Source organism: Quercus lobata, chromosome 10 (genome assembly GCF_001633185.2).
Source record: "Quercus lobata isolate SW786 chromosome 10, ValleyOak3.0 Primary Assembly, whole genome shotgun sequence".
Lineage (NCBI taxonomy): Eukaryota > Viridiplantae > Streptophyta > Magnoliopsida > Fagales > Fagaceae > Quercus > Quercus lobata.
The window spans coordinates 13,591,891-13,603,373 of NC_044913.1; the positions used below are offsets into that span (position 1 = coordinate 13,591,891).

Genomic DNA, 11,483 nt, shown 5'->3' on the forward strand with positions numbered 1-11,483 from the left:
ACTATAGCACTGTTTTGTGTGTGGGATCACTATCTATAAAAATTGAGGAATGTGATCCAAATGACCCAAAATCCGAATGTAAGTTTTACCAAAGACTATACTATTGTTTGATATGGTTGATTAAAGTAAATGTCAAGTGTCAATTTTGTTACTGATTTGTTGTAACCTGTAAGGAAATATGACAATGTTTTTGTGTCATTGCATTGGTGTGGTTGGGTTTTATAATTTCTTGTGACTAGATGTATTAAAGGAAATGTCAGCTTGATTGTTGCAAGTGTCTATAGTTTTTGTATATATATTTTGAGTATCAATCAATATATATATATATATATATATTTATATACATAAGCAGAGGCCTCATGTAAAAATATATATAAAAGCAGAGACGTCATGTAAAAGTGTATGAGGTTCTACCAAGTGACATATCTTATAAAAAAGTAATTGAAATATTCTCAAGTGCCACATCAGAGAGAAGAATAAATTAAATATTGATTTTTTTTATTTGGTTCAATGTTTCAAGACTTTTTTTAATTAAAATAAATAAATAAATATTCTTTGTATCCTTTGATTCAATCTTTTAAGATTTTTTATTCCTCATACATACATACAAAACTCTTTGCATTTTAATTCACTATTTTCACATTTTGCACTTTTACCCCTTTATATATATATATATATATATATACACCTATACGTAGCCCTTCATGTCATTCAATATCAAATACACACAGACCAAAAACGATGTCATTTACCTTCAATCTTTTGTCTACACTTACCTAGCTCTAACATTATTATTTCATCTAATCTTAACTCGTATGAGTTGGCTAGAACCAAGGAAGGGGAGCTTGCATTTTATATTGAGTGGCAACAACAATTACGATTTTTATGTTAATGTTGGATGTTGTGGATTCGTAGATTTTTTAAATGATGTAATTGATTGTGGGTGTTTGGGATGTGTATTTTGTTTTAGAATTAAGGAGAATGAGAAAAACATATTCTATAATATTCCTCCAAAGTTTATTTATTTATTTCTCATTCATTCAATTGAATAATTATAATGGATATGTGTATATAATTTATAATTGTTGCTTTTTATGATGAACTCATTATTAATAAAATTCTATAACAATTATATTATAATATATATACAACATATTCCAAACTATCTTATGTAAGATACTACAACAATATCCATGCATCGCACAAGAAACTTACTAGTTTAATCAATCAATCAATCAATCATTAATATATATATAAAAGTAAAGTTCTCGTGTAGGAGAGTATGAGGTTCTGCCATGTGACATATTTTATGAAAAGAATTGAAATACTCTTAAACTACATTAAAGATTAGAACAAATTTAAAAATATAGCATCTTTATTTTCTTTGGTTCAATGTTTCAAGACTACTTTTTGTTAAATTTTTTATTCAATGTTTTAAGACTACTATTTATTTAATTTGGTTCAATGTTTCAAGACTTCTTCTCTCTCCCACATACAAAAAACTCTTTGCATTTCCATCCACCATTTTCACTTTTTCTCTTTTATATACACATGCCTACGACCCTTCATGACATTTCATCTCAAATACAATCATCAGGAAAAAAAAAAAAGCGATGTCAATTACCTTCAACCTTCCAATGACACCTACATAACTCAACATTGTGGTATCATTTGATCCTAACCCGTATGAGTAGACCATGGCCAAGGAAGGGGACTTGCATTTTTTATTCAATGACGGTAGCTTATGGTTTTGATGTTGAAGTCGAACGTTGTGGATTTTGTGAAGGTTCTAATTCGCTTTGAGTCTTTAGGTGTTTAGGATTTTGGTTTGGGAATGTCATAAATGTATTTGGTTTTAGAGCTAAAGAAAAAGAAACAGAAACATTTTAATTGATTATTTATGAAGTTAGCTTTTTTTATATTTATTTTGTGTTAGAACTCATAATTCATAGGTTTCTTTGTAAGTTTTTTTACTGCTATTTTGTGCAATATAAGCTATAGTAATAAAAATAAAAATAAATGATAAATGGATGTGTTTTTAGCCAATTTCTCTTTATTTTATCACGTTCCCTTTATGTCAATACCTACAAATAATTTCCCTAATTTCATTGAGATAATGAATTGGGTGTTTGCAATTAAGGTCCCCATATTTGGTTATAAGAATAGAGTGGTTGAGGAAATGTTTGGAAGATTGCTTAAAATTATGTAATTTTAGGATATACAAGTATTTTATGCTTTAAATTCTTATTTATATATTTCAAAATCATTTAATCGGTTTAAAAAATTAAATCTATTTTTAACGATAAATACTATAATATGTTATAGTCTTATAGTGTTATACAATATTTTTTAATAAAATATGAATTAAGAAAATCAAGTTTCAAAGTATTCAACAATATTGTGGGCAAACATAAATATTACACAACAAATTAACTATTATATGTAGGTCTTAATATACATAAAAATGATTTCAAATTAAATTGTAAAGTATTAAAAGCAGAGACCTTATGTTGGAGAGTATGAGGTTGTGCCATGTGACATATTCCTTGAAGTTCTCTTTATTTAGTTTTCTACTTCGACAAAGTTTGCATTTATATTAAAGTTTTTTTTTTTTTTTTGAGGGGGATTATATTAAAGTATTAGTTCATTAAATTAGCCAATAGAGTAAATGCATATATTACTTATCTATTGATGTGCATTAATTATTTATATTAAATGAATTTATATAGAAAATAATTTTTACAAACTCTATAAAGAAAATAATTTTTAATTGGAGTAATAATAATAAATTTAGAATCATGTTTAGTTGTTTTGACAACAATTGTCACAAAAGCCATAAAAAAAATAATTGTGAATTCACTAAAATTAATCTTAATCCTTTTGTAAGGACTAGGTTTGAGTCCCTAGCCCAAAAGATGGATGAACCTAGGCCCAAAAAATCCAAAACAATGAATTTGTAGAGAGTGGGTTGGAAAACTGGGCAAAAATGAGTTGAACAACAAGTAAAGTGGGCTCAAATGACAAGAATAGGGAGATAGATTGATTTAAACTAAAGAAAATCGTCATCGGCACAGTTTGAGGAGATTAATTCTTATATGTTTGATTACAAATTTTGTTCCAAATTGCTACAGTGTTTTTCTCTTAATTTCTCGATCCCCTTTCCATGGAGGGTCTCTTACATTATATAGTTCCCTTTGGATGATCTTAGCCCTCCACTTGTTGATCATCTAAGCCACTACTTAAGTGCTTGTCCCATCGGACACCCTCTCAAGTCCTCTGTGAGTTGGGGTAGCCAAGGCAATACTATTCATGGATCTTCTCCACATTAATGCAGTCAGAAAGTTAGCTGCAGAGCATTTAATGCGGTGGCAGCAGTCTTTCCTTAGATATTTCCTAACTCCCATCCTTCCCATACATTCATAGTGCATGTCTTTATCCATAGAACCTCCTGGATCGTCACCTTGGATGATAGGAGGCACATCTTGATCTTCGTTGCGTTTAGCCGAGGGGATATTCCTCCTCAGACAACCTTTCCCAGCCTCTATAGTCATAGTTTGCTCATGAAGTTTGAAGTATTACGTCTTTCATGATATTGATCTATTCTCGGACCATTGTGCCTTCTCGGACAAGGCCCAAAGCCCAATATATATTTGGGCTTGTGTCCCCACACCTTTAAATTTCCTAACTCCTTTGTGTGTGTGCGCGCGCGTGTGTATGTATTTGTGTGGAACTAACACTATAGTATGTATTCTATGTAATTAGAAAAATTACTAATATAATAAATATGTTTATTTTGTTATATTAATTGTTTTAAGCATAATGAAATTTTAGTATCATCTTTCTAAGATTTATATGAGAAACAATTGGTTTATTTATTTATTTTTTTTATGTGAGAAACAATTGATTTGAAATATGACATTTTTACTCAAATTTAGTTGTTTTTGCAACAATTGAAACCATGTCCAACAAAAAAGGGAAAATATTTTTAGTAAAACACAATCAAGAATGTAAAAAAAAATAATAATAAAAAAAATAAAATAAAAGATATATGCATTTTTTAGTAGGCATGAAACATGCCTATCTATGTTAGCTACTATATCATTCAATTTTCAATTTTTAAATACACACACACACATATATAAAATAACTAAAAATTACAATTTTTTACAATCAAATTTATTGAATATATCTTTTTTATACATTGATAGTTGGGGGTGTGGATCTGAATCTTGAATATTTATATTGGAAATTGAGGTGCCAATCAGTTAAGTTACAAGATTTTTGGCAAAACTTATCGAAATATTGAAGAAAACTAATAATAAGTTGTACCGCACTTCGTGCGGGAACTCAACTAATTAGTACTTAATCATTTATAATCAAAGGGCAGTTGTGTTGTAGGTTTCTCCATGTTTAATGCTGAAGTGTGTTTCCTAGTCTCTTTTAATGTCCTAAAATTTTAATATGAAATCATATGTAGAAAATACATTAATCTTTTTATGTATCATCTTAATGGATACACTTTAGTTAATTGTATTAGTATGCAGACAGAATCTCCTAGGTTAAATTAGTTCGTAATTCTACTTTTTGGAACTTACTTTGGAATTCCTGATTCATTGTTACAATATGTTACTAATTGATACAATTTCAGGCCAAACTTTGTAATGAGAGAATTTTGCTTTGCAAAATTTCTTTTTCCTTCTTAAATATATTACTAATTGGTACAAATTCATGCTTCAATAATGGCGATGAAATAAATTCAAATAATGCAAAATTTTGGAGTCATTAAAATAGAACTAATGTTGAAGTACAGAAAAGAGCAATTAACAAATGCCATAGGAGACGATTTATTTTTTATTTTTTTGAGAGAAGCCATTAAAGCCAATTTGAATCATTACTCTCCCCTTAAAATGAAACTAAATGGAAATGAGTTTGAGCTATAAATACTCCTTGACAATTTGCCATCATTGTATGTGGGGTTTGATACAGGACACTTTTAGATTATTGTATCCGGATTCAGAGGTATATCCTTCAAGGTTTTTTTGTTTTTTGTTTTTTTTTTTTTTGTTTTTTTTGTTACAGTGAGGGAGATTCAGTTGTGTTATTTAGAACTCAATACTTCAACTCACAAGTGAAAACATTTATAATAAAATTCATCTATAAAGATAACAACATAGGTATCATAAAATCAATCATTAAAATAACAAAGTTTTATAAATCAATCAATAATCAAAACAACATACACTGATAACCTGAATAACACAGCCCAACAAAGGGAGGCAGGTAATCTCAAAAGTATTATTACACAATATTCAAATCTAAGTGACCTTATCAGGAAGGCCATGGCTTAAGAACCAAATTTGGATTTAATGCTATTGACAACAGCATCGTCTACTTGGAACGCCTGAGTTAACACTTCATTAGGCATTGGGGGTTGTGAACCAAAGAGAGTTGTTGAGGAAATCACAACCCCTGGCATTTGACTATTGAAAGAAGTGAAGACAATGCCTTTCCCGTTTCCAACATTCTTTTGGAAGTGTACAAGTCCCCTAGGAATGACAAAGACCTCTCCAGGAGTCAAAACCTTAGAGTAATACACATTGGAAGTTGTCACAAACCCCACAAGTATGCTCCCGTCAAGAACCAAACCCATCTCAGTTGCACGAGGGTGAGAGTGTGGTGGATTAAGTCCTCCAGGGCCAAAGTCTACACGGTTCATTGCAATCCCAAGAGTGTTGACAGCAGGAAATGAAAGGACATTTGCAGGAGTGACACTGAAGTTTAAGTTCGATGTGTTAGTGATACCCTCTTTGCTCAGATCATAGAAAAAATCACTTGCACTAACTTTTGAGGCAGGTATGCAAGGAAATCCATTGATTGATATGGATGCATTCAAATCTGCAACACAAAAGTCCTGTAACGAATCGGGGTCAGCTGATAGGGAAGGCACCGGGAGAAGCAGTAACATTAGAAGGCAAGATAGCAGGTAGAGGGGTGAGTTTGATGATTTCATCATGGCTGCTAGAGACTCCTGTTCTTTAGAGAGTACAAGATGGTAAAAAGATGAGTTTTTGGTTGGTTTTGTGGTTGAAGAATGAAGATCGTGGTTCTATATATAACTCTTTCTATGTGAAAACCCCAATGACTTCTTAGTTTTGCTGATGCTGAGACATAGGTAGTGACACAAGCAGCAACAAAGTCCACTGAAGATGGCGGGCTGTGATCAAATTATCTTTTAAATTTTGTATTAGCAAATCGTGTCCCTCTTGGAAACTGTCAAAGGATCAATTAGCTTTGATAGAGATAGAAAAATGGAAAGTCTTAGGCTGCGTTTGTTTCGTCTAAAAAGGATTTCAAGAAATTATTTTACACCAGGTTGTGTGTTTGGTACCTACAGAAAATTGAGTTAAACAGAAATTATTTTCCCCGTTGACTGTAAATAACCCTTCTCGCCCGTAAAACTATTTTCGTTCTTATTTTACCTTCAAATGATTTACACTTCTCACACACTCTCGAAACTTCTCACACACACTCCTCATAGACATCACTGGTACTCTCCAAGCTCAGTTGTGACTGAGCTCCACCCATAGTCCGACGAGCGCCGTCGATCCACCCACAATGAGAGCTCACAGCTCCACCCCACGCACCAACGAGAGAGAAACATAGCTCCACCCCACACGCAAACGCTGATCCGAGGTCCCCCCTCACGCCGGCGAAGCCCATCTCTCCTCCAACATCTCCAATCCGTCGCTCCCACATCGCCGGCGAAATACTTCTCTCAAACCCACCCTCTACAATACCCGATCCACCCAAGACCGATCTCGTTCTCGACCCACCCAAGACCGATCTCGTTGTCGCTGCTGAAGACCGATCTCGTTGACCTGATCTCCATCTCTTGCCCGATCTATCTCTCTTTCCCTCAATCTCTCACTCTTTCTTCCTCCCTCTCTCTCAGTTTGACTGAGTTCAGCTTGTGAATGAATGGAGCTAATGGATTTTTGTGTTGTTAACTGTATATACTGAAATTTTCTATTATAAAATTTGTTTGGAAGCTGAGAAAATGGCTGAGAAAATGTGAGAAACTAATAGAAAATAGCATTTTTAGAATGCAACCAAACACCTGAAAACATTTTCTAAAACAATTTTTATAATGTAGCCAAATACTTGAAAATATTTTCTTTTCCAAAAAAATATTTTTACCTGAAAATATTTTACACTTGAAAAATATTTTACACTGAAGCAAACGCAGCCTTAGTTATTTTCTAAAGCTTTTTCATGGTCTAGAACATTTGTCTATTTTTGACAGAGTCAGATGAATAAAACAATAATTTAAAATAGAGTCTTCGGAACTAATCTTGAAGTAGATGGCTGTAAACAATTCAATAACTTAACGTGAATGGGGCCCTGGTTCTTTTGCAGTTTCAATTCATTGACTCCTTCAACCTTGAGCCTATTTTCAATGAGCAGTAACTACATGATTGTGTGTTTCCTTAGAAATTCTATGCTGATACATGCAGATACAGCATGGTTTGTTGTGCATGATTATGCCAACCCCTCTCACCATTTGGTGCCACCCTTCGACATCAGTGCACTCTTCCACCCCAATTTCATTTATCCCTTTCAATACTTTAAATCAAATACCCTTAGTACATGGACATCTATCATATCTATATCTTTAGGTTCAACTTGTAATGTTGGCTTGTATTTTATTCCCAAGGGCCAAATCACACTTGTCAGTTTTTTCTTACTCATTGGTTTTTTGGTGGATAGGCTCCTAAGAATTTGCTTTGAATATTAAGTTATCCTCTTGTGAAAAGAATATCGTTTTTTTTTTAATTGTATCACAGATCCAAAAAGAAGACTTTTGGAATTATATGCTGTATGACTTTGGTAACGAATTGATTTAGTGTTTAGGCTTGGTGCACAACCATTTGATGCTTCTGGAATGATATTTGGATCACAAGCAATGAGGGAATATTGTCAAAGCTCACAACCTGAATGGCTGTGAAAGTTCACTTGGTGTGTAAAATACTAGTGAATGTTTAGACCTTCAATTTCAAAATTACCAACACAAGCTTATACTCAATATATGTGCAGAATGATACGTACAAGCTATATCCAAACAAGCAAATAACTCTAAGTCATAATTTAATCACAACACAACAGTAATTAAAAGCAAAGAGTAAGGGTCAGAGATGCAAACATAAGATAACACCGGCACGTGTTATCAAAGAGGAAACCGAAAAACTCGGCGAAGAACCTCTCCGCCGCCCTCCAAGCGGTAAAATGATCCACTAAAAAATTAGTTGGGATACATGAATCTCAATAAACCCTTAAAGCCTAATCTGCCTGATGCGCCTAATCTGCCTGATGCGCCTAAACCCTCCAAACTTCTTACTCCAACAAGGTTAAGCCTAATTGTGTCTTCTTTAGCTTTCCGGATCCCGCAAGAAGCCCATTGCAACAACCAAATAAATTGGTACTCTCTGAACTGCTTCCGAAGCACCAAATAACCTTCTCACTGATATGAATATGGTGAGGTAAGGATTTGGCTAAAGATCCTCTCAAGGGTATGACAATGGAGAGGGTGAGAGTAGAAGAATTTGAGAATCAAAAGTATAAGATTGTGGATGAATCAATCTTGTTAATAGTTAATTAAAGCTTAGAAAGTATGAAGTTTTGAGGTTTTTTTTACTTATGATAACAGTTGTTCAAATTAACAAAATTTAAAATTTATCAAAAAAAACAAATTTAAAATCTCACATTGTTGCTAAGAGTTTTATAACTCAATTGACACTTCTTAATTTTGCAACAAAAATGTTTAAGGTTTAAATTTCCCTTACCCCTCAATTATCAAGTTATTAATAAAAATAATAAAGTCACACTGTTATCCAAAGTAACAAAGGTTGTAAGTTGTAACTGCGGGCTCCTTTGGATGATTTTTTTTTTATTCTTTTATTTTAAGAAACAAACTAACCGTTAAACACATACACTTAAGTACTTTGGATGACTTGATTAGCCACTTTTAAGAAGTGCCTAGTGTTAAAAAAGAAGAAAAACTTTTTAGCGTCAAATTCTTTGGGCCAGTGATCAAGAAATTTAGGTCCAAATTAATTTAGGCCCACTCCACTATAAATGTCCAAATGAAATTAGGCCCAACCCACCATGCCTGAACTGATCAAGCTTATCGGTAGGCCCATGATTTAAGCTAAACAACCTTATCCGGTGCAAAATTTATTTTATATATACTATATTTAAGAGTTAGAGCTCAGAGAAAATTCAATCAAGAATCTAATTTTAATTGTACAAGTGTGATTCTAATTGACATTTTTCTTTTTTCAATGTCAATTGACCTACTATTTGATGTTAAGTGTCTAAATTCAAGAGAAATGTTACGTTTATAATATTTTTTTTGGCGAAAACATCATTTTGGTCCCTACATTTTGGGGTCATAATCAATTTAGTCCCTACACTTTGATAGCAATCAATTTGATCCCTGTTATTTTCAACTTGCAACCAATTCGGTCCCTACAGTTAAATTGCTAACAGAAAATATCTACGTGGCAAATGGTTTGCATTCTTGACACACGCGTGGCTATAATAATAATATAAAATCAAATAATTAAACATTGAAAAAGCCACCTAAGCATTTTTAATGAAAGAAAAAAGGCCACATTGGATAACATATTTTGAAAAAATTATTTGAATGAAAAAAAAAAAATCAAAGAAAATGGATTTTTAAAAAAACTTCAATTTTTTTTTTTCTTTTGCATTCTTTCACTTTCTTAACTTCCAAACATGATACCCAGCAAGCAAGAAACAAGACACAAATCACACATTCACACAGTTATCAAAACTATTCACAGATCTAACAAGAAGCATTTGTGTTATGATCATATTACTGTTATAAAGCTCAACTTAGGTTTAATATTATACAAATCTCATTGTTACAATACTGACCACTTAGATTTTCTCTTCTTCAACAAATAGGAGTCATGATGAATCACAAGTACCGATGCAACAACAAACCCACTCCTCCGATCACAATAACAGTTGTTTGAACTTTCAGATCAGAACGATTCAAGGGTTTTCAAAAGATAAACAATTCTCAAGCACGGTGTTCATTCTTTTAGCTTATCCCAATCATCGAAGCACAGATAAAGCTTCAAGTTTTCAAACTATGCGCTCCGAAAAGTGGACCGAAGCACCGATAAAGCTTCAAAGTTTTCAGATTACTTAGTTGCTTGCTGGGTATAATGTTTGGTAGCTAAGAAAGTGAATGAATACAAAAAGAAAAGAAAAGAAATTGATTCTTTTTTAATTCATTTTATTTGATTTTTTTTCAATTAATTTTTTCAGCTTTTTATTATTTGACATGGCCTTTTCATTCTTATTAAAATGCTGAGGTGGCTTTTTTAATGTTTAATTATTTGATTTTAAATTATTATTATAGTCACGTGTGCGCCAACAATGCAAACCGTTTGCCACATAGACATTTTCTGTTAGCAATTTAACGGTAGGGACCAAATTGGTTGCAAGTTAAAAATAACAGGGACCAAATTGACTTCTATCAAAATGTAGGGGCCATATTGACTATGACCCCAAAATGTAGGGACTAAAATGGTGTTTTCGCCTATTTTTTTCATATCAAATTTTAAATAACAAGTTATTACTGGTTTTAATCTGAGCCACCACTGACATCAATTTTTTATCCAACAATAATAGCTTGCTACTTAAAATTTGTTGTGAAAATATTGTGGATGTAGCATTTATCAAAATTTAAACACTTTAATTTTATGCAAATTGTCCTTCCAATTATATACTCTAAATTCTGAATATGTGTTAAGTATATTTGCACAAAACTTAATGGATCTAAACCTTAGAAAATATAAAAAGATTCAATTCATTATGCTTTTAATAATACTATAAATGTGAAAGGTCTATTACTTAGTAGGTAGGAGCTTTTTTATACATGTGTGTGTGAGGTCTATTACATCACATGCAAGTTCAAGTATTTTAGGAAATTAAAAGCATTTTCAAAACCTTTAAATTAGCTTTTAAGCTGTAAATGAAAGTATTATTGTTATTATAAAATTCAATAGTTACAACAGGAGAGAGGAGATTTAAATCCTAAAAATCTTTGTTAGAAACATCATAAAATACTGGTCAAGCTACAAGGCTTATGCAAATATAGAAAATCCTATATCAATTAAAAAGAATCTTGTTTTCTTTCCTCTAGCGGATATCAGATCTCAACACCTTAACCCTTTCTTGTGTGTTGGGTCAAATACATAATTATGTAACAAAATATTTTATGACAACATAATTTATAAAGTCATCCATGAGCAGTAATGATTCAAATAATTGATGACAGAGTAAATTAATAGTGAATGTTAATAGGGCATGAGCCATTTTGTTAAACAACTTGGAATTGGGACGCATGAGTTCATGACACACCTATCCCACGTATTGGAAAAAAACGAAAA

General features: G+C 32.2%; 1 protein-coding gene across 1 annotated transcript; it reads right to left on the reverse strand.

Moving 5' to 3' along the window:
- Window positions 1-5,286: 5,286 nt before the first annotated feature.
- LOC115965589 (germin-like protein subfamily T member 1) lies at window positions 5,287-6,064 on the reverse strand. Its single transcript, XM_031084847.1, has one exon. It carries the CDS (start codon window positions 6,011-6,013, stop codon window positions 5,345-5,347), a length of 669 nt encoding a protein of 222 aa, XP_030940707.1. The 5' UTR covers window positions 6,014-6,064; the 3' UTR covers window positions 5,287-5,344.
- Between the last annotated feature and the right edge of the window lie 5,419 nt (window positions 6,065-11,483).